Below are 24,186 nucleotides of genomic sequence, written 5' to 3'. Positions count from 1 at the left end.
GAAAATTATCAAAAAGACCCAAAAAGAAAACAATAAAATCACTGGGAAAGGCAAATATACAGTAAAGTTAGTAGATCAACCACTTACAAGCTAATATGGAGGTCAAAAGACAAAAGTACTAAAATCATCTATTTCTATGAGGTTAATGGGAACACACAAAAAAAGAGGTTAGATATGATATCCAAAACATAAAATACGGAAGGAGGGGAGTAAAAGAGTAGAGCTGTTAGCAAGAGGTCAAACTTAAGAGACCATCAACAATATAGATTGCTATATATGTTGGTTATTATATATGAACCTCATGGTAATCACAAACCAGAAACCTGTAATAAATACACAAAAAACTAAGAGAAAGGAACCCAAACATAATACTAAAGAAATCCATCAAACCACAAGGGAAAAGAGCAAGAGAAGAAAGGAACAGAGAAGAGCTACTAAAACACCCAGAATAAAAAGTAACAAAATGGTAAGAAGTATATTTTTATCAATAGCTACTTCAATGGACTAAATGCTCCAGTTGAAAGGCATAGGGTGGCTGATTGGATAAAAAAAAAAAAAAAAAAAAAAAAAAAGACCCATTTATATACTGCATACAAGAGACACACTTCAGACCTAAAGACACTCACAAACTGAAAGTGAAGGGATGGAAACAGATACTCCATGCAAGTGGCAATGAAAAGAAAGCTGGGGTAGCAATACTTACATCAGACAAAATAGACTTTAAAACAAAAACTGTAACAAGAGACGAAGAAGGGCACTACGTAATGATAAAGGGAAGAATCCAACAGAAGGATATAACACTTTTAAATATCTTTGCACCTGACATAGGAGCACCTAAATATATAAAGCAATTATTAACAGACATAAAAGGAGAAATAGACAGCAACACAATAATAGTAGGGGACTTTAACAGTCCACTCACACCAATGGATAGATCATCCAAACAGAAGATAAATAAAGAAACATTGGCCCTAAATGACACATTAGACCAGATGGGCTTAGTAGATATATACAGAACATTCCATCCAAAAACCACAGAATACACATTCTAATCAAATACACATGGAACATTCTCCAGGATAGATCACATATTAGGCCACAAAACAAGTCTCAGTAAATTTAAGAGGATTGAAATAATGCAAAGCATCTTTTCTGATCATAATGGTATGTACAATACTAGAAATCAACTACAGGAAGAAAATCAGAAAAAAGGCACACATACATGGAGATTAAACAAAATGCTACAGAACAATGATTGGGTCTATGAAGAAATCAAAAGAGAAATAAAAAAATACCTGGAGACAGGGGCCTGCCCGGTGGTGTAATGGTTAAGTTTACACACTCCACTTCGGTGGCCTGGGGTTGCTGGTTCGGATCCTGGGCACAGACCTATGTATTGCTTATCAAGCACACTAACATCCGTTTTATAGGTGTCCCAGAAGAAGAAGAGAGAGACAAAGGGGCAGAGAATCTATTTGAACTCATACATCTCAACAACAAAAAAACTAACAAACCAATTAAAAAATGGGCAAAAGATATGAACAGACATTTCCCCAAAGAAGATATACAGATGGCCAACAGGCACTTTAAAAGATCTTCAGGGGGCCGGCCCGGTGGCGCAGCAGTTAAGTTCGCACGTTCTGCTTCTTGGCAGTCCGGGGTTTGCCGGTTTGGATCCCAGGTGGGGACATGGCTACACTTAGCAAAAGCCATGCTGTGGTAGGCGTCCCACCTATAAAGTAGAGGAAGATGGGCATGGATGTTAGCTCAAGGCCAGTCTTCCTCAGTAAAAAGAGGAGGATTGGCAGTAGTTAGTTCAGGGCTAATCTTCCTCAAAAATAAAAAAAGATCTTCAACATCACTAATTATTAGGGAAACGCAAATCAAAACTACAATGAGATATCACCTCATGCCAGTGAGAAATAACAAGTGTCAGAGAGGATGTGAAGAAAAGGGAACTCTCATACACTGCTGTTGGGAGTGCAGACTGGTGCAGCCAATATGGAAAACAGTATGGAGATTCCTCAAAAGATTAAGAATAGAACTACCATATGATCCAGCTATTTCACTGCTGGGTATTTATCCAAATAACATGAAAACACAAACGCATAAAGATATATGCACCCCCTCTGTTCATTGCAGCACTATTCACAACAGCCAAAACTTGGAAGCGACCTAGGTGCCCATCAAGGACCAAATAAAGAAGATGTGTAGGGGGCTGGTCCCATGGCCAAATGGTTAAGTTCACGCACTCTGCTGCAGGCAGCCCAGTGTTTTGTCGGTTCGAATCCTGGATGCGGACATGGCACCGCTCATCGAGCCATGCTGAGGCAGTGTCCCGCATGTCACAACTAGAAGGACCCACAACTAAGAATATACACCTATGTACCGGGGGGCTTTGGGGAGAAAAAATGAAAAAAGAAATAAAATAAAATCTTTAAAAGAAAGAAGATGTGGTATATACACTACTCAGCCATAAAACAGAATGAAATCTGGCCATTTGTGACAACATGGATGGACCTTGCGCGTATTATGCTAAGCGAAATAAGTCAGAGGGAGAAAGTCAAATACGATATGATCTCACTCATAAATAGAAGATAAAAACAAGAATCACATAGAGACAGAGATTGGATTGGTGGTTACCAGAGGGGAAGTGAGGAGGGAAGAAGGCAAAAGGGGTGATTAGGCACATGTGTATGGTGATGGATTGTAGTTCGTCTTTGGGTGGTGAACATGATGTAATCAACACAGAAATCAAAATATAATGATATACATCTGAAATTCTTGTTTTTTTGTTTTAAAAGATTGGTACTTGTGCTAACATCTGTTGCCAATCTTTTTTTTTCTTCTCCCCAAAGCCCCCTGGTACATAGTTGTATATTGTAGTTGTGAGTGCCTCTGGTTGTGCTATATGGGATGCCACCTCAACATGACCTGATGAGGGGTACGATGTCTGCACCCAAGATCCTAACCAACGAAACTCTGGGCCGCTGAAGCAGAGAGTGCAAACTTAACCACTCAGCCACAGGGCTGGCTGCCAGCTGAAATTCCTATAATGTTATAAACCAAAGTTACTGCAATAAACAAAAAAAAAAGATACTATCAGGAAAAAAAATAGCACACACTTCAAGAGAACACGAGATTGGTTTTATTCTTAACTGTAGGTTTGTATGATAAACATTTTTTTTAGTGAGTAGAAATTTTGTTGTAAAATGGTATTTAAGTCATTCCAATTTGAATTAAAGCTAAATATTAGTGTTAAAGCTAAGACCAAATGAAGTTTAAGTATTTCACTTCAGAAGTTCAATGTTGGTAGAAGAAATGATGCTGAGACTTTGCGGATGGCTAACTGTGCTTCGTATTACAAAATTATTCATATTGCTTTCTTCATTGTTACAGACCACATCCAGACCCAATAGTCATGTTTTTTCTCCACCTGTCATCTTTCCTTGTGTTAGAGAATGATTTTGTTTGGTCCCATGTGGTTATAAGAGCCTAAGAAATTAAAATTCATCAGCAAATATCTAGGAGATGTCATTTTTCAGCCTGACTTAATCCTGGCACTTGAACAGTCTTGAAATACCACAGAGTCTGGATTACAAACAAAATTATTGTATCTGTGCCATCTGTTTTTATTCATGAGGCCTGTGACACAGAAGATATATTTAAATGTTTTCTGGTCTATTCAGATTTCCTCTAATATATTTCATTGATGACATTTGGTATCCTGTTCATTAACTAAAATAATATAAAAGAGCAAAAACTCTATTTAGAAGGATGTTTCAGTTGCTGCAGCTGCCAAATTCTGCTTGTAGCTACGATGAGATGATGTATTTTTGAGGGGTTTTTCCCATTTTCTGAAATATCAAGGTTAAATCAAAATATTTCAAAATTTACAATCTATGTATTCACCCTTACTTCCTGTCCTTAATGACCCCAAAAGTAGAGCCAATTTAGAAGTTTTATTTTTTAGAATCTGCTTTTCCATATTAGATTGAGCAATGCAAAATCAAAGAATTATTTGCCTTGTTTCTTGAGTTTCTTCAAAATTTACCTAATATCTGAAATCTTTTGCACACTTATATAAAGCTGTGGCAACAATTTTTTATGATAGAAAGAGCAAGGCAAGAAATGCTACTGGGAAATAAAAATATATATTCTGAATATTAGAAAAAAAGGGCTTTCAGCTAGGGTTTAAGGGAATCATAGAGATTTTATTTTTGAAGGATTCAGTTTCTGGTTATCTGGGATTAAAATCCATGAAACCTTAAAAGATTTACCCAAAATGTTCTTGATTACCAGGATAGAAAGTAGAGAAAGAAGAGATCTGTAATGAAAATGAACACCAAATCGTGCCATTTCTGATTTCAGAAGTATGCCCACCAAGGAGACTATGTGTTATACAGGGCAAGTGGCCTAACCCTTCAACTGTGGGCCTCAAGGCTGCCTACAATTAAAACCTCAAAAACCCCAAGTAGAAAAATATCCAGTTGAAAAATTAAAAGTGAGCCTCCCTGAGAAAGATTCTCTATAATTTCTAACTAAAAATCAAAGCATGATCGCATATTATTGCACAGCCAGGGCCAATCAAGGGTAAAAAATTTCCCCAGCCCAGTGTTTTCAGATAAGAAATTTCAGTTAAGATCCACAACGAAATTTAAGTATTACCATCTGCCATTTGAATCATCCTGATGCTTTTTGGGTTGATCCTCAGATTAGTGGAATTCATTTTTTATCTCTTATCACCTATAAACATCAGAAGGACACACTCGTAAAAATAAAACTAGGAAACACAATTTGGAAATTCAGACATGGTCCAATAAATGAGGATAGTCAAATGGACTAACCATCAAAAGTATAACATCTGATGGACCTTGAGGGTATTATGCTGAGTGAAATAAGTCAGAGGAAGAAAGTCAAATACCATATGATCTCACTCATAAGTAGAAGATAAAAACAATGACAAACACATAGCAACAGAGATTGGATTGGTGGTTACCAGAGGGGAAGGGGGGAGGGAGGAGGGCGAAAGGGGTGAGTAGGCACACATGTGTGGTGTTGGATTATAATTAGTCTTTGGGTGGTGAACATGATGTAATCTACACAGAATTCGAAATATATTATGATGTACACCTGAAAGTTATATAACGTTATAATCCGATGTTGCAATAAAAAATTTAAAAAAAAATTTTTCAAGTGTAACATCTGAGATTTTTAAAACTTAATCTTGAAATATATGAATGAGGGAATCTTTTCTCATCAAAGTTTGGCAGGTGCAGCAGCTGAAACATCCTTTTTTCTAAAGAGAGTCCTTTCAGAACTGATTGAAAAGTAGGTCCTATTAGGGTGCTGGCCCCATGGCCGAATGGTTAAATTTGCGCACTCCACCTTGGCGGCCCAGGGTTTCACTGGTTCAGATCCTGGGCGTGGACATGTTACCGCTCATCAGGCCATGGTGAGGTGGTGTCCCACGTGCCACAGCTAGCAGGACCCACAACAAAAAATATATACAACTATATATTGGGGGGATTTGTGGAGAAAAAGCAGGAAAAAAAAATGATTGGCAACAGTTGTTGGCTCAGGTGCCAATCTTTAAGAAAGAAAAAGAAAAGTAGATTCCATTAAATCTGAAAGAATCCAAATTACAAGCATTGGTTTTAAAACAATTTCATTTTAATCTTACCTATATTTTACTTTACATGTGTAATTCACAATACAGAATAATTGCAGGGATTAGAATTTTAAGCTGTTTTATTGATTTAAAAGTTTTAGAGTTCCTGTAATTTCTAATTCTGCTTATATGATCATATTTTGAGGTGATCATTGCATTTCTGAAATTTCAGCTGACATTAATGATAGGTCCATGAATATGTAAGAAACTGTCACACTGGATAAGAAAATCTAGTTGGGGCAAAGTTTAAAGAAGAGAACTCGAGGGAAGTTCCACTTGTGGTGTGGTGGAGTAAGCACCTAAGATCAACCTTTTCACAGATAACAACTAAAAAGCTATAAAAAATGACTACCAGAAGACTCTGGGGAGTGGCCAAAGGCAGCCTGATTTTGTAACACAGTCAAAATTTGGAAGATGAAACAGGCATAAGGTGAGTTTTCCATTTTTAGGCTTTGGCCTGAAGACACAGTGTGGTGGGAGAAAGCTGAAACTTTCTAGAAAACTCATGTCTTTTTGTCCTGAGGAACAAGAGGACAGGGTCTGGGGCAGCCATCATCGCTCCTGGAAAATGAGGGAGTAGGGTGGTATTCCAGGAAGGGAGAAAGCCAGAAAAGGGGAGCTCTAGGTTTCTTGTGTAAACTTTGCCCAAGTCTCTGGCAAAAGTCCTGAACAAAAGTTATGCACAGGGCAGACTCAAAACACCTTGAAGCTGAAACTGAAATTTGGTCCCCTGCCCCTACCCCCGACCTAAAGGGACAGACTCTGCAGTTTGACTCTCCCTAAGTTAATTGCCTGATAAAAGGAAAACATCAACACTCTTCAGAGAGAAATATCAGAATCCAGAGTCTTCAAAACAAAAGAATCACCATGTCCAGAATACAATCTAAAATTACTCACCAAATGAAGAACCAGGAAAACATGACCCATTTTCAAGGGGAAAGCCTGACCTCTAAATGACTCAGGTGTTGTAATGATGAGACAAGGATTTAAGGCAGCTATTATGAATTTGCTCAATAAGGTTAGGAAAAATAAAAAGATAGAAAATATTAGAAGACAAATGTAAAACAAAAAAAGAACTAATTGGAAATATTGGGACTGAAAAGTAAAATATCTGAAAAAAATTCACTGAATGAATAACATAATGGAGATGACAGAGGAAAGAGTTAATGAACTTGAGGATAGACCACTAGGAATTATCCAGTTTGAAGACAAAGTGGAAAGAAATGAACAGAGTCTTAGGAAGCTGTGGGGAAATATCAAAAGCTCCAAAATATGCGTAATTGGAGTTCCAGAGGACGAGGAGAGAGGGAGAGATTGCCATTTAAAAGAGGAACATCCTGATACTGGCATGTTGTTCCGCACTAAAAAGAAATGAGCTACGAAGCCCTGAAAAGACATGAAGGAACCTTGAATGCATATTAAGTGAAAAGGCTATGATTCCAACTATATGACGTTCTGGAAAAGGCAAAACTATGGAGACAAGAAGAAGATAAATGGTTGCCAGGGTTCAGGAGATGGGGAAGGACGAATGGGTGGAGCACAGAGGATTTTTAGGGAAGTGAAATATATAATAATGGATACATGTCATCATACATTTGTCCAAACCCATAGAGTGTGCAACATCAAGAGTGAACCATAATATAAACTATGAACTTTGGTTGATTGTGATGTGTCAATGTAGGTTCATCAATTGTAACAAATGTACCACTCTAGTGGGAGATGTTGATAATGGAGGAGGCTGTGCATGGTAGTAGTAGGGGGTATAGGGGAAATCTCTGTACCTTTCCCTTAATTTTGCTGTGAACCTAAAACTGCTCTAAAATAAAGTCTTTATATATATATATATATGTATACACACACACACACACACACGTATATATATATATAAAGAAGAACAAATTCTAGAAATTCTAAAACTGCCTTTTATTATTGGTTGATGTACAATAAGTATGTTTAACCTGAATTAAGATTCTTTATATTGAATCTCAATACACATACTGCAGACTTTTCAAGGCATTGTAAAGTGTTCTACGTGAACAACATTACATTTCTCTTTTTATGAAAATGCTTGTATTTTTCTTTTAAAGAAAAATAGATCCATTCCTTTTCAATATCATAACTTTCTATTTTATCTTGTTTGAAATGATTGGATTTAGTAATAAGATTATGTTGCAAAATCCCAGAAGGGTAGAGAAAATGGTTTTTCTCTGTATCTCATAAATAATATAGACAGTAAGTCATATATTTGGGGAAAAATAGACGCAATTTTGCCTAACATATTTGTTATCTGATTACAGTGTGGCATCTAATGGCCAATTGAATGTTGTGTTTTAAAAAATTTCCTGTTCCAGTTAGTTAAAACACCTCTCCCTTCCTTTCTAGTCATAGGTAAAATCATATATATGTATATAAGATGCATGTTCTGACAATTCATGGCACTGGCCATGGAGAAAGCAATCACGTGGTTAAAGCTCTGAATCAGTTTAAGGTGTTTCCTTATTCCAGTACCAGCCTGGGGATGAGCACAGTCACTTCTTAGGCACACTGCCTTCCTCCCCTTCCCTCTCCTCCCTTTCCCAGATGGAATCTCATTTTAGTGTTTTTATCAGTTTAAGCATTTTATAAGGCGGAGCATGCGTGTGAGATTTCTGAAGTTATGTCTTGTCACATAGAAGAAGCGGGGAAGTGCCCCAGTGTACAGGAAACGGCGCCTCCACGTCCCGCAGGTTAAATATTCAGATTAAAAGGAGATTAGGAGAGAGAAAAAAACAATTTGCAGTTTACTCAGCAAGTCTCTCAGTCTCCCTCTCCTAATTGGGGTCTACAGATCTGTTTACAACATAGTAGGCTAGTTTTTTAAGATGTTTTTAAAAGTAGTAGTTGTTGTTATCACTATTATTATTCAATTACGAATGGTAACAAATCTGAAAACATCTAAGAGCATGCTGTTCCCCATCCCTCCACACCCCAATGCCATCCCCTAGAGAGAACCCTTCTAAGCGTTTCTAGTTTTAGTTCTCTAGTTTCTGCTATAATTTTAGGTTAAATGCTTTTTTCTCTCTCCTAGTTTATTCATTTTAGACACTGCCCATTGACTCCCCAATTTGAATAGTGACCATTTCACTCATTTGTATTATAAATCTGTGCCCTTTCCTAATGAAGATATTTGTTTTATTTCAAATTTTTGTTGGTTACTTTTTAAACTTTAGATGATGTCTCTAACTCTCTCCTCTGCATCCTCGTGTAACAGAATCTCTTCATGCTCCACTTGATAACGTAAGGATATGGGTGCTGCTACCCCTTTCTCTATCTTTCCTCCCTCCCTTCTATATTTCCCTTCTATCGGCAACAGCTTCTACTTTACATAGGATTACTAACATTTATGTTTTGTCTTGTGACCACATCATGGTTGACCACAGGATGACTCTAGACTTTGAAAACTAACACATGGCACTTACCTTATAGGCCTCTGTAAATATTGTTCAGTGCTGCTCTGGGTAGTGTGTTAGATAGATTTCCTGTCCGTCTCTAACTGATACAATGTAATATCACCTCGGCCATCGTAGGGAGAGTGTTTCTAAGCATCAGCGTCAATTAGAATAGTTTTATACTCTATGTATTACTTAAATTTATGCCATATTGTTTTTCTTTTATATTTGGGCCATTGTTCACTTGTACATTTAAAAATTATTTTCCTGGAGTTTCTAATTGCCATTTTTCTTTCATTGCATTATTTGCTTTTATCATCTTATGTCTCCTCCCTCTTACCCCTCCCCACCCCGACACCTTTAAACTGTACCTTTAATTCTGTTGAGTTCTCTTTTCTGGACACCTCTCTCTGGGAGTCTTTAGTCTTCCTATTCCAATCTGGACGGATACCTTTTAGGCATACTTCAGTTCAATTATCCTGGGATTTCCATATATTATTTTCCTGGGATCCACTATCTTCTGGATCCTATGACTTCCTTTTTCTTGATTTACTTCCTTATTTTGCTTGAGTACATTCTTAACTTTTTGAGGAGAAAATGCATAATAGGTAAATTCTCTGAGATTTTCATGTCTGACTATGTATTTACTTTGCCATCACAGAAACTGATACTTTGAATGGGCATGGAATTGTAGGCTGAACTCTTCATTTTCATCTCGCATCTCTTGTTGCTGATGAGAAATCTAACCCTCGGTCTTTTCTAAGTGGCTTGTTTTTTTCTCTTTGAAACCTTTTGGGATTTTCCCTTTTACTGTCGATATTTTGAAATGTCACAAGCACATATCTTGACATAGATTCTTCTTGCCAGTCAATGGCCCTTTTAATCTGAAGATTTTTTTTTCAGTTTTAGAAAATTTTCTTCAAGTTTCCTTGATAAATTCTTCCCTCTATTTTTCTGTTGTCTCTTTATAAGACTCCTTTTACTCTGATGTTGGACTTCATGTGTTGGCTCACAGTGTTTCTTATCTTTGCTTTCAGCCTCTGACGTTTTCCTCTGCTTATGGGGAATTTTCTTAATCTCATTTTTAGTGCTTCTATTAAACTTTATGTTTTTTTAAATGCATAATTTTATTCATTTTTTATGGATGTCCAACGTATTCTCTTTTTTCCCCTCCCCAAAGTCCCAGTAAGTAGTTGATATCCTACTTGTAAGTCCTTCTAGTTCTTCTATGTGGGACACTGCCACAGCGTGGCTCGATGAGCAGTGTGTAAGTCTGTGCCTGGGTGGGATCCAAAGCAGTGAACCCCGGGCCTCTGAAGCTGAGTGTGAACTTAACCACTACACCACCGGGCCAGTGCCTAAACTGGTTTAGCAATCATATGTTAATCTCTAAGTTTTTATCTTCCTCTTCTCTGGTGGTTTCTGTTTCATAGCATCCTTTTCTGGTTTGATGGCTGAAACACATTGAGATCTTTCAGATTATGGTAGCTAGAGTTTTTGTTTTATTTAGCTCAGTTTTGCTTTGGTGTTTTGTTTTAGGTTCTGTTTCTTGTTTTATTTCGTTCCTCCACGGTCAGTTTTACACTTTGTGTATTTTGGTCAGTCATTCTCTTTAATGCTGCAGGCTCTCTTGACATACTACAGATCCTTGGTTTTCTGTTCACACTTAAGAGAAGAGGAAGGGTAGCTGGTTGAGGTTTTGTCTGTTATTAACACAGAGCTCTTTTCCAGCCATGTTTCTCTCCTGAGTAGGAATTCTATAAGGAGACTCGGTGGAGCAGGGCTGAGACTCACCTTAAGGTCAGCTGGTGGGAAACTAGCTTTCAGGCCAAGGCCCCCCGAAGTCTCAGAATGACTCTCTTTAGTTTTTCTGTAACATGCTCTATACTTTTCTTCTTCAGGCTAAGTGTCAGATACCTGCCTGTGAGAGTGCCACCTGGTACCTTGTCCACTTAAAATCAATTCAGTTATATGGTAGTTTCCCTGAAGGACCAGGTACTGTGAAAATGAAATGTACTTTTTGCAAGAAGGCCCCTTTGAGGAATTGCCATAGACCTCTAAACTGTAATAGAATAAAAGTTTGCATTAAAATGAGAATAACTTTGTATTTTCAAATTTCTAACCTTTATAAATCAATAAATGAGAACCTAAGCTTACTGAAGGTGGAATCAGAGCCTCCTACGTGTGGACAGCTCCAAGCAAACCATCTTCTGCCACTCTGTAGTAGAGCCAGGGTGAATGGTGCGGTCTGGGATAGGCACTGAGGTCTTTAAACAGACTCACCCTCACCAAACTCCATGGCTGGGGAATGAGGTCTTTCTCAGCCACTGGTTGGGAGGTAAATATCATACGAGTTTTAATACCTTCTTGTCTATATGTCAGAAAATATGAGATCTAAACAGGAGGAAATGCATTAGAAGAATTTCGCAACATTTCTAGCATGCTGACGTGTGAGATGGTATGAATGGGGAGCCGTCATTTTGTCTCAGGGCTGCAGCTATTTCATGGCTTCTTTGACTCCTGGTTATTTTCGTGCAGCAGCTCTCATTGATGGGGTCCGTTCTTGGCCTGGCCTGGTCATTTTTCTTGAGTGATGTACAGTTTTGTACATAAGTATTTTTTTTAATGAATCAAGGGTTTTCTTTCTATTTGCCTATTTTTTTGCCAGAGATAAACTTGGAAGAATTAGAACTTTTAGGTAATGTCACACTAAAAATTTCCTTTTATAATGTATTCTGCTCATTTCCCCCCTGGTTTTAGGAGCTGGGAATCCAAACTGCAAAATTGCAATTGTTTTGGGAAGAACTAAAAATAACTCTGCCAGCAGGTAATAAAACAATTATGATCGAAAAATCCATGTAGGAATAAGAGTCAGTCTTTCTCTCTATCCACTTAACTTACTTCAAATGTTCCATTTGGGCTCACAAATCCTAATAATATAAAATATATTATGAGATTAAATGTCACATATTTGTATTTCATAATTATTTTGCTAAAAGATATATTTAGGAAACATTTTTAGGGAGTGCTGCTGCGCATTCTTCACTGTGGAATTTCCTATATTAAAAAGTGTTGCTCAATCCTCAGAGCTGTTTGGATCAGATTATAAAACATAAATTTTTCAGAACTATCTAAGTAATTAAGTGATTAGATGTTTAGATCAAAGGCTAAGTCTTGAAACATTTACTATTGTATATCTGTTCCCAGTTACCACAGTTGAGCAATGAGAAGCTGCAATCAAATAACTGTCACTTATTTTCAAATTACTGTCATTGTTCCAAATCCATTGCATCCAACTGTGTTTGATGTATGTCTTTCACAGTTACCATTCCCGACATCATTGCTTACATGATTACATAACTGAAGATATGACAACTGCGACTCTGCCTAACATCTGTTTTATTTTTCCACTTAGCAAACTTTTCCTAACATCTGTTTTTCTTTTGACCAGACACAAACAACACAGCATGATTCTTGTTCCTATCAACACACCTGGAGTAGAAGTAATACGGCCATTGTCAGTTTTTGGCTATATGGGTAAGTACTCGATCACATGTCCATGCATTAGCAAGCAGGGAGACTGGAATATGCAGTAACATTGAAAGGAATCGGTAGCATTTCAATGCATGAGATGTGTTCTTAGAAATCTCTTGGCGCTGACGATTGTCTTAATATAAATGCCAGTGGAGTTCCGAATAGAGCAAATAAAGAGAGGTGGTGCAGGCTTCTACCTCATCTGTTTACTTTGGGAAAGGGCAGATTGTATTCAAGGAGTAACAACCCTGCCAGTCATCTCTCTGTCATCCAGGAGATAGGTTAATGAAATAGACATAGAAAAATTAAATCTAGATAATCCACAATGAAATTCATTTCTGTCTTCAAGTTTAGCTTTCCTAATCAATCAGACTATAAGAGCTTTAGTAAGCACTGAGTTTTGACTGATTTGAATGCAAAACTTTTCCTTCCTTCTGTCTGTGGGTGGAATTTCTAAGAAGCAAGGATACTTCTGTTTCCTGCGACCCACTTCAGGCTCATGTCCATTGTTTCCTTGCTGCTCAGGTCATTCACTCAGCAAGTATCTGTTGAGTGCTGAGCACTCTTCTAGGTGCTTAGAATACATTACTGAACACAATAGACTTAAGATCTCTGCCCTCACGGAGCTTACATGCTGGGGGAGGGAGACCGGCAGTAACTACAAATACGTAAATAAGTAAATTCAGTAGCATGTTAGCAGGTGATAAATGCTATGAAAAAGTTCATTGAACTTCAGGTTCTGTGATGACCTGGCTTTCTCTTTATTGTTGAATATGGCTAATGAAAATGTTCAAGTAGCGGATATAAGACTTGCAGTTTTATAGAACATCTGACATCATCACCTTCTGTAGGATGCAGCTGTAGAATGCACCCACAGGTTAAGTGTAGTTGGCAAGATGGGGATGAACAAGCTCACTGGAGCAATTGTGCATGGGAAATTGTTGGGTTGCAGAGCAAAAGCCTGAAAGACCCTGAAAATGGGTATATAATATAGGTTGGCTGCAAATACCCTCCATTGTAGAGCCTATGATTGAACTTTCAGTATGACAAATTCACCAGCACCTCTCCAAGTCCCTCTGCCCAAGGCCAAAAGAAACAGTGTGGAGACGGTTGATTATAAATGTCTATTCTGACAGGAAAAGGGTGTGGAGGAGATAGCATGAGGTTATCTCCAGAACTTGGCGGGGAGGAGGGTGATGTAAAGACAGGAGTGTGAATGTGTTCCCAGTCTCAGTCAAAGGTCAGCATTTCCAAGAGGCCAACACATAGTGAGCAAGCCTAGACTGGGAGTAACCGTGCCTGAGGGTCCAGTCTCTCCTCCGTGTCTGCAGCTCCGCTCGCTCTGTCCCCACAAGCAGCCTCCTTGTATCTTTAGGCACTGATTTCCACAATGATAAAATAAGAAACCTGAATTACATTACTCACTTTCTTTTGAACCATTGGAACCTTTTTTTTTCCAAGCAGAATTTTCTTTGGAAGTCCATATATAAAAAACTTCAAAGCAGCAGCAATAATAAAATAGTCTAATTGGAGCCGTGGAGCTGTCTTCCATTTTCATTGCTTTACAACTTCAAAGAATGAGTTTGAAAACCTCTGGATCAAATGATTTCTACAATCCCTTCTAACTTGATGAGTCTTCCGGGCTACGGGTGCTGAGGGTTCAGGGCGCAGGTCTACCTAGTAATGTCTGTGACATACGAGGACACTTTAAAATCCTGCATTCAAAGAGTAATTATACTTCAGCAGATTAATTATATGTGATGATTTTTTGGTGAACTCATTTTGCTCTTTAAAATTTTATTTTCTATTTTATAGATAATTTTCATGGAGGACATTTTGAGATCCATTTTAATCAAGTGCGAGTTCCTGCCTCCAATTTAATACTAGGTGAGATAAGTTTGGAAAATGATTCTCCAGTATTGTGTATTAAAATATATTCAGGTCTAAATCTGGAAAAGATAGGAAGTCTCCCTTAATTTAGATACTTTCCCCTCTTACTCCATTTATAAGGGAAAAATTTTCCATTTTATAGATTTTCTTACATGGAATAAGTTTTTATTTGTTTGATGTGGTTTTGTATATCACATCAATTGAAACTATAGCTAAATACAAAAATTACACAGTTCAGAGCAATACACTTTTTCCTAAAACATGATCTTCAGGCCTCTACTTGTTTTAAGAAAACCTCAGTACTTTCGGAATTCCAGGCTTACATACACATTAGAGGCATAAACAACTTTGAATGCTGTATGCCTGGAATGACTCCATCCTCTTGCTTGTTGTAATCCCACCCAACCTCGGAAAACATCTCAAATGCCACCTCTTTCAGGAGGGTTTTTGTGTTCCTCACGCCATCCACTCAACAAGCCCTAGATGCCTGCCAGGCCCTGAGGCTACAATCTCTCCCTCCTTTGCCTTTCTTTATCCCTGTCTATATCCCTTGTCCCTGGCTTCCTTGCCCCCTCTTCTAGATTCTAAACTCCTAGGGTAGGACCTGTGCCTTATCTACATTTGTAGCCATCTCAGCACAAATAAAGTAGCTTATGCATAGAAGGTATCAAGAGACAGTTCTCAAATTTGATCAAAATCTTTAATGATGGTGGTTTAAGAAACATAGAAATCACAAGTTCCATGAATGTATCATGAACCTTATTCTAGAACTGACTTTTTTCGTACCAGAATGCCATCTTTATTGAGGGCAGCTCATCATTTTCTCAGGGTTTGTGAAAATAACAAAATAAATGGGCTGTAGCCACTTTCATGTTCTCCTTCCTTTCTCACAGGTGAAGGTAGGGGATTTGAAATTGCCCAAGGCCGCCTTGGACCTGGCAGAATCCACCACTGTATGAGAACAGTAGGTTTGGCAGAATGCGCTTTGCAGATCATGTGTGAACGGGCAACACAAAGGGTGGCCTTTAAGAAGAAACTTTATTCACATGTAAGCATGATTACTTATTTGAATTTACTGTAGCCCAACGCACTACACTAACCTCGAACCAAAACAGCATTTCTTGGTCCGAGAGAGACTTCCTCTACATAAACAAGGTGATTCTTGCCCAGAAAGTGTATTAATATCTGTATTTAAATATAGTCTGATGAGAGAGATTTATCTTTGTGAAAGATTAAATAACTCCTAAAACACTTCAACATCTCAGCACATGGAGTGTGGACAATTCCTTCAACTTTCTCAGACTCCTTCTCTAGAGAACCTGGTACATTAGCACTCTCTGTGGACAAGAGAGAGCCATCATAAGGAATAAGGATTGCCTTGTTCTTTGGCTTTCTGGAAGGAATTAGGACACATAAGTATAGAGATATAGTAAAACAGCCTAAAACTCAGTGGAAGGAGAGAGATCTAAAAATGAAATGAACTGCTTCAGGAGGAAGTGAGTTCCCTGCTGAGAAATACAACTAGAAATGGGACCAAAATTTGGTGGGATGTTCATGACTTTTTCAGTTCTCATCTATAAATTATGTATTACTGAGTCTGTTGTTTACAAAGCACAATAAATAATATAGTTACATGCGGGCAATATAATCAAAATTAGGGAATGTTTATGAAGAGGGAAAAGAAGCTCTTGTTTCCTTGGAATAAGACTCCCTTGGGAAACTTCTTAAGAGAAGTGGGATATCCAAATCATTCCCCAAAAAGCCCTTCTAACTTTTAAGAAGGCGAGAAAAGTTAGTATTAAATATTTAATGCTTAGGATTGCTAACGTGTTAGCGTTAGGTCAAACGTGATGAAATTGTCTATGTGTTTGCTGGACATGCATGTTTCAGTACATTGGTCCCCTTGTAAAGTACATTTGTGACCATCTTATAAAATTTTGCAGTATATTTTTTACCTTTAATTCCTATAGGTTATGTTTGCTTTTTGTGAAATATTCTTCAGCATATCTGTGATTTAGTTGTAACATTGTTCTTATGGAAAAATACAGCCTGCTTTATGACACACACCTAGGAATAATTTGTGGGGAACCTCTTTAGTCTCCGGCAAGGGCAGAGGTTCATCTGTTGGATGGGGCCTGTGGGAGGAGGTGAGAAGGTGTGACCTTTGGGGGCCATGGATACAACTCGACGCTGCTGCTGGAGCAGGAGCTGAAGAGCTGCTCCCAGCTCTTCTTCAACTGTCACTTCTTAGGCCTTTCTCTTTTCAAGACTGCCATCCAAACCCTGGAGCAGGGTGAGGGGGGACACGGAATGGTTGACGGACAGGCGTCTTGAACACAAAGCCCTCTGCTCAAGGGTTGCTTTCATGAGAGATGTTTTAAGACTGTACTAGAGGAAAATTTCCTTCCAGCTTTTTAGAGTCAATGTATCAAGCAGAACAAGCCTGGACTTTTCAAAAATATGCCTTCCTTCACTGGAGACTTCTTGCATTTGGCACAAAGAAAATGATCTGGCAGAGGCAAGAGAGATGTGTGAGCATGTCATAAACAGAAATCTGGGCCTGCTTTTTGTTTTTTTTCAACTTGTTAAAGGAACATTCCATTTTCCTGAATTTGGAGACTCCTTCCAGCTGCCTTCTAAACTATCACAGGCGCTAGAGCAAAAAGTTCTGTATCCAAGTTCTGTCTTAGTGAATAAATCTGGCAACCCCTCAGGGCACTTGGTTTCTGCCCATTTAATGTTTTTCAGCAAATCTAGGGTCTGTAGAGACCCAATCGAGAACACTTTCCTTTATTCTAAAGCTAAGAAGTAAATGCATTTGGGGTCTGTTCATGAAGTGATACTCACCCAGTTTTACAGCCATCAAAAAGATACTCACTGACCACTGCAGGCTTGTTTGAAGTTGTTAATTCAGGGCCTTGTTTCAATCTCGAGGGCGGAGGCGTCCAAGAGAAATATATTGTGAGCCATAAATGTAATTTAAAATTTTCTTGTAGCTACATTTTTAAAAAGTAAAATGAGGGGCCAGCCCAGTGGCACAGTGGTTAAGTTCACACATTCCACTTTGGCAGCCCAGGGTTCTCTGGTTCGGATCCCAGGTGCAGACCTAAGCACCTCTTGTCAAGCCATGCTGTGGCAGCCATCCCACATATAAAGTAGAGGAAGATAGCACGGATGTTAGCTCAGGGCCAGTCTTCCTCAGCAGAAAGAGGGGGATTGGTGGCAGATGTTAGCTCAGGACTAATCTTCCTCAAAAAAAAAAGAAAGAAAAAAAGTACAATGAAATAGATGAAATTGATTTTAATGATATATTTTATTTAACTGAATATAGCCAAAATATTATCATTTCAACATGAAAATATTAATAAGGGGCTGGCCCCATGGCCTAGTGGTTAAGTTCAGCACACTCCTCTGCAGCACGCAGGTTCACAGGTTGGGATCCTGGGCACAGACCCACCCCACTCGTTAGTCATGCTGTGGTGGCAACCCACATATAAAAAATAGAGGAAGATTGGGGCTGGCCCTGTGGCTGAGTGGTTGAGTTCGTGCGCTCCGCTGCAGGCGGCCCAGTGTTTCGTTGGTTCGAGTCCTGGGCACGGACATGGCACTGCTCATTGAGCCACGCTGAGGCGGTGTCCCGCATGCCGCAGCTGGAGGGACCCACAACTAAAGAGTGTACAGCTATGTACTGGGGGGCCTTGGGGAGAAAAAGGGAAGAATAAAAGCTTTGAAAAAAAAATAGAGGAAGATTGGCATAGATGTTAGCTCAGGGCTGATCTTCCTCAAGGAAAAAAAAGAGGAAGATTGGCGATAGATATTAGCTCAGGGCTAATTAGCTCAGCAAAAAATATATATATATGTGTATATGTATTAATAAGGTATTTTACATTCTGTTTTTTAATACTGGTGGGTGTGTACTTACACTTATACTATGTCTCACTTCAGACCAGACATATTTCAAATGCTCAACAGCCACATGTGGTTAGCAGCTATCACAGTGAACATCACTGGTAGGGAAACTGATCAAATATCCACTGCTGAAGAAATGTACCAGAGCTAACATGACCAGGCGTAAAGGTGGCTGTGGAAGGTTAATGTGGCTCACATCAGAACTCTGTATTTGTCTGCCGGTCAAACTTATCTTAACAAATATCATTCTCCACTGTGAACACCAGTTCTGCGGTTACAACTGGGAATAAAGAAAGCCCAGTGCTGCCAACTGGAAGCGTTTCTTATGTCTCCTGAGTTTCAGTGCTGAATTCTGAATCTGGCTGCTTGTGGGATTTATGGTGAGGTTTTATCTCCACTTTCTTCCACTTACCTCCCGACTCCTCTTCCAAGTTCTGACCAATGGAGAAAACTCAGAGAAAGTTCACTACGCCAAATGAGAAGCAAATACCAATTTTTTAAATTAAAATTTTTATTTTGAGATCACTGTAGATTCACATGCAGATGGGAGAAATAATACAGAGAGATCCCTTGGACCCTTTTACCAAACCCTTTCTATAGTTTGGCGATGGTAACATCTTGCCAAACTATAGAACAAGCTTAGAGCCAGGATATTATCTTTGATACAACCAAGATACAAAACATTTCCATCACCACAAGGATCCCTCGTGTCGTCCTTTTATAGCCACACCCACGTCACTCTCACACCTACCTCCTCATTAACCCCTGGTGACCTTTAATCTGTCCTTCATTTTTATAATTTTGTCATTTCAAGAATGGCATCATACAGTACGCACACTTTTGGTGTTGGTTTTTTTCACTCAGCATAGTTCTCTGGCGAGTCATCTGGGTTATGTGTATCAAAGTTGGTTCCTCTTTATTGCTGAGCAGTATTCCTTGATTGACTATTTGCCTATTGAGGGGTATCTGTGTTGTTTCCAGTTTGGGGCTGTTACAAATAAACCTACTATAAACGTTCGTGTACAGGTTTTTCTGTGACCATGTCTTTATTTCTCTGGGATAAATGCCCAAGAATGCAGTTGCTGGGTCATATGGCAGTTGCACGTTTCATTTTTTAAGAAACCACCCAAGTCTTTTCCAGAATGGCTATACTGTTTTTCATTTTCACCAGCTGTGTATGAGTCATCCAGTTTCTCCACATCCCCGCCAGCATATGGTGGTGTCAGTATTTTTTTATTTTAGCCGTCTGGTAGGTTTATAGTGCTATCTCATTATGGTTTTAATTTATATTTTCCTAATGGCTCCTCACGTCAATTGCCTTTTCTTGTGCTTATTTGCCATCTTATGTCTTCTTCACTTCATGTCTTAGGCCTATGTTTTACCTGGATTGTTTGGTTTTTTATTGTTAAGTTTTGAGAGTTCTTGGTATATTCTAGATAATATCCTTTGCCAGATATGTGATTTGCAAATATTTTCTTCCACTTTGTAGCTTATCTTTTCATTCTCTTAACATGGTCTTTCACTAAGCAAAAGCATTTCATTTCGATGAGCTCTAATTTGGCAGTTTTTCTTTTATGGATCGTGTTTTCAGTGTCAAGTCCGAGAATGCTTTGCCTAGCCCTAGATCCTGAAGATTTTCTCCTATAATTTTTTTCTAAAAGTTTTACATTTGAGTCTGCAATGTCTTTTGAGTTAATTTTTGTATAACGTTTATTTCTTTGCCTATGGATGTCCAAGTGCTCCAGCATCATTTGTTGAAAAGGCTACCCTTCCTTAATTGCCTTTCTCAAAAATCACTCAGGCATAATTGTGTGGGTCTATTTCTGAGTTCTCTGCTCTGTCCTATTGATCTATGTCTGTCCCTCTGCCAATACCACCCAGTCTTGATTACTGTGGTTATATAATTAGTCTTAAAATCAGGATGACTGATTCACCTCCCTTTATTCTTCTCCCTCAGAATTGTTCCAGCTATTCTAGTTCCTTTGCCTTTCCATATCAATTTTAGAATAATCTTGTCTATATCTGCAAAAAATCTTGCTGAGATTTTGATAGGAATTGTGTTAAACCTATGTATCAGTTTGGGAAGAATTGACATCTTTAGTATGTTGTGTCTTCTAATCCATGAACACGGTATGTCTCTCCATTTATTTAGCTTTCTTTTTATTTCTTTTATCTTCTATGTGTAGCTTTCAGCATACAAGTCCTACACATGTTTTGTTGTATTTACATCTAAGTATTTCAGTTTTTTGAGTGATTGTAAATGATATTATGCTTTTAATTTGTGTCCATGTGTCCTGATTTTTTATATAGGTGCAAAGGCAGTTCAATGGGGAAAGGCTAGACTTTACAGTAAATGGTGTTGTAACAATTGGACATTCATAAGCAAAAGAATGAACTTTGACCTAAACTTGACACTTTATACAAAATTTAACTCCAAGTGGAGCATAGATCTAAATGTAAAAGGTAAAAACTTTAAAACTTTTAGAAGAAAACATAGAGGGAAAATCTTCATGACCTGCAATTAGGCAAAATGTTCTTAGACATGCACCAAAAGCACTACCCATAAAAGAGAAATTGACAAATTGGACCTCATTAAAATTAAACACATTTGCTCTATGAAAGTCACTATTAAGAGAATGAAAAAAGACTACGAGAAAATATTTGCAAATTGCCTATCTCACAAATGACTTGTATCCCTAATAAAGAACTCTCTGGACCCAACAGTAAGAAAACAAACAACTTAATTAGAAGAAATGGGCAAATTATTTGAACAGACATGTCACTAAAGAGAATATAATAGATGGCAAATAAGCACATCAAGTGGTGATCAACACCATTAGCCATTAGGGAAATGCAAACTCAAAATACCATGAGATACCTCTGCACACTGTTAAAATGGCTAAAATAAAAAATGCTGACAATACCAAGTGCTGATGGTTTGGAGAGCAACTGGAACTCTCATACACTGCTGGTGGGAATTCAAAATGGTACAGTCACTCTGGAAACTGTTTGACAGCTCCTTAAAAGCACTTACCACATGATGTAACAATTCCATTCCTTGTATCTGCTTTAACAAATGAAAAGGTATGCTCATACAAAAACCCATATGCAAATGTTTACAGAAGCTCTGTTAATAATCACAAAAACTAGGAACAACCCAAATGTCCTTCAACAGGTGAATGGATAAACAAACTGTGCTTCATCCCTACAATGAAGTACTACTCATTGATTAAAAGGAATGGACAGTTGATACACAGAACAATTTGGATGACACTCAAAGGCATTATGCTGAGTGAAAGAAGCCAGTCTCTAAAGAATACATGCTGTATGATTTCACTTATATGGCATTCTGGAAAAGGCCAAACTATGGTGATTGAGAACCAATCAGGGTTGCTAGAGGTTAGGAGTAGGGGAGGGTGTGACTAAACAGGGGCAGCAGGAGGGAGCTTTAGGGGAGATGGAACTGTGCTGTATTTGATTGTGGTTACACCATGTGTTAAAATTCATAGAACAGTTCACCAAAGAAAGAGCTAACTTTTATTAAATAAATAGTAACACAAAAAATGGCTCCCGGACCATCCCCCCACAAAAATTGTCCTAGGGGTTATCCAGATTGTCTATAAGCAGGTCCGCGACCATACATTTATCCAAATTTCGATGAGACTGTGCGATTAGCATTCAGGAGGGCCAGTGAGGAGTGTTCTGGCAATAAGACAGTTGCTGAGTTCAGCCTTCTTGACTTTAGACATGAAGATATCCAAAATAAATGATTTTTCAGAGCAAATAAAATTTCTAAAATCTGCCAGTGTTAATTGCAGCATCCCATGGGTATTTGGTGGCTGATGTATATCAAACGAATTGACTTTTCCATTTAAATATAGAGAGTAAGGCTTGGGAACAGTTCTTGGCCTAGAGAGTGTTCTCACCAAACTACAAGGCTGTGTTACGTGTGGCCATCAGACATCGGCTCATCTCTTCCTTTTTGCTGCCCTTTGCCTGCTGCAGGAGGTGGTGGCTCACTGGATTGCTGAAAGCCGCATTGCTATTGAGGAGATCCGCTTGTTGACCCTAAAAGCAGCCCACAGCATTGACACTCTGGGCAGCGCTGGAGCTAAGAAGGAGGTGAGGCCCCTTGGACTACCAGCTGCCAAGCCTTCTCCAGTTCCTCCCACCCACTGGGCATTTCGGGTTTCATGGCGGCTTGATGGCCCTCGGAATATTGGAAGCTTCCATGTGACTTTGGTTTAAAGATTATAAATGTCTATCACTTGCTAGTTTTCCTTTCACTAGGCTGCTTTAGGAAATGATTTTCAGGATGCAGAATATCTTCAGCATTCTTAAGATGCAGCAACAGGCAGAAGGGAAATTCTGGACTTTATACAGACTTGGAATTGTACCCAGTATGTCACTTTCTGCTAGCCTTGTGACCTTGGGCAAAGTAAATAACCTTTCTGCTTATGGCCTAGGGTTCTAGTGAAGAGGGACCGAGATGCTGCAGAATGCATAGCACTATGCTGTCACATAGGAAAGGTTTCATAACAGGCACCTCTCATCCCCTGCCTTCTTATGTTTCTGGCTTATATGGACTAAGAATATGATCATTTAATTCTAAATAAGCCAATAAAATTACTAAGAGAAAACTAAGTAATAAAGACTCTTCAACTCTTTTTATGATCCCTAAGGTGATGAATGTGATTTATCCACTGCCTGAAATCCTTTTGGAAACAAGGCAAGTTATAAATAAATAAAATGTGATTTGGAAGGGATATCTCTTTCCAGAAGGTCTGTATTGACTGAAATATGGCCATTAGCTGCATTAGAACAGATCTCTTTGTTGGCTTTCGTCAAAGATCCTGTTTCAGTGGTGAATCATGTGGGAAAGTTCCCTTGCTCATTTCACAAAGAAAATACAGATTATATCAAATTCTGCCACATTGTGTATTGTCTAAGAAAGGAACATTCTTTTTCTATCTTGCTTATTTAGATTGCAATGATTAAAGTGGCTGCCCCTCGGGCCGTCTGCAAAATCATTGACCGGGCCATCCAAGTGTGTGGAGGTGCAGGCGTTTCCCAGGATTATCCTCTGGCTAACATGTGAGTGAACGTCATTTAATAACCATCCACGTTTGATAGGCTTGGGGTTAAAAATCATGCCTTGACACTAATTGTTTAAAAAGAAAATAAAGATACTAACTTACTTTAAAGTAAAACTGAAGGCTAAATGAAGTAACATGGGTGCTTTAATAGAGAGCTCAGTACCAATAAAGAGTTGCTATTATGATTATAGTGATCATTTCACTCAGTCATGTTAGCTTTTACACTGAGGGGACGCACTGGGGTTCCTGGGCTATGGAGAAATAGCATGGGGCTCACCCTGAAACAGGAAGGGAAGGAAGGGAGCAGAGACTGCCAAAGGGAGCCCGGAGCTAGGCTTCAGTATGTACTTAGAACGGTTTACCACCTCCACGCGGAGGCCTCAGCCCAGTCTGCAGCAGTGCATGCAATGACATCTCCTGTCCAGATTCTGGTTGCCCATTGCCCATTGCCACACACTGACAGTGCCTCCTCCATCACACTGGAGGTAAGAGTCTGGTGCCCCATCACTTTTTAACCTTAAGAAAGAACTCAATCTGTAGCACTATATATTTATAGTATATAAGTATTATATGTTTATACTTCACTGCCTGGGGCTTACCTAAAATAGCTCTTAGTTCGAGCAACTTCTGTTAACCTATAGCAAAGCAAGACTGAGAT

General features: G+C 38.7%; 2 protein-coding genes across 3 annotated transcripts in view; one reads left to right on the top strand and one right to left on the bottom strand.

Moving 5' to 3' along the window:
• The window catches only part of ACKR4 (atypical chemokine receptor 4), a 92,918-nt gene that overhangs the window by 51,288 nt on the left and 17,444 nt on the right, over positions 1–24,186 (bottom strand). The gene's annotated exons all lie outside the window — the stretch shown is intronic.
• ACAD11 (acyl-CoA dehydrogenase family member 11) overlaps positions 1–24,186 on the top strand; it is an 84,312-nt gene that overhangs the window by 58,623 nt on the left and 1,503 nt on the right. For both annotated transcript variants that reach the window (XM_014731869.3, XM_003363160.5), the window contains exons 14-19: positions 11,860–11,926; positions 12,551–12,636; positions 14,449–14,520; positions 15,417–15,571; positions 22,438–22,554; positions 23,417–23,526. In XM_014731869.3, coding sequence (XP_014587355.2) covers positions 11,860–11,926; positions 12,551–12,636; positions 14,449–14,520; positions 15,417–15,571; positions 22,438–22,554; positions 23,417–23,526 — 607 coding nt within the window. The remainder of the gene's footprint in view (positions 1–11,859; positions 11,927–12,550; positions 12,637–14,448; positions 14,521–15,416; positions 15,572–22,437; positions 22,555–23,416; positions 23,527–24,186) is intronic.

Source organism: Equus caballus, chromosome 16 (genome assembly GCF_041296265.1).
Source record: "Equus caballus isolate H_3958 breed thoroughbred chromosome 16, TB-T2T, whole genome shotgun sequence".
Lineage (NCBI taxonomy): Eukaryota > Metazoa > Chordata > Mammalia > Perissodactyla > Equidae > Equus > Equus caballus.
This window is presented reverse-complemented; position numbering and strand designations above follow the sequence as displayed.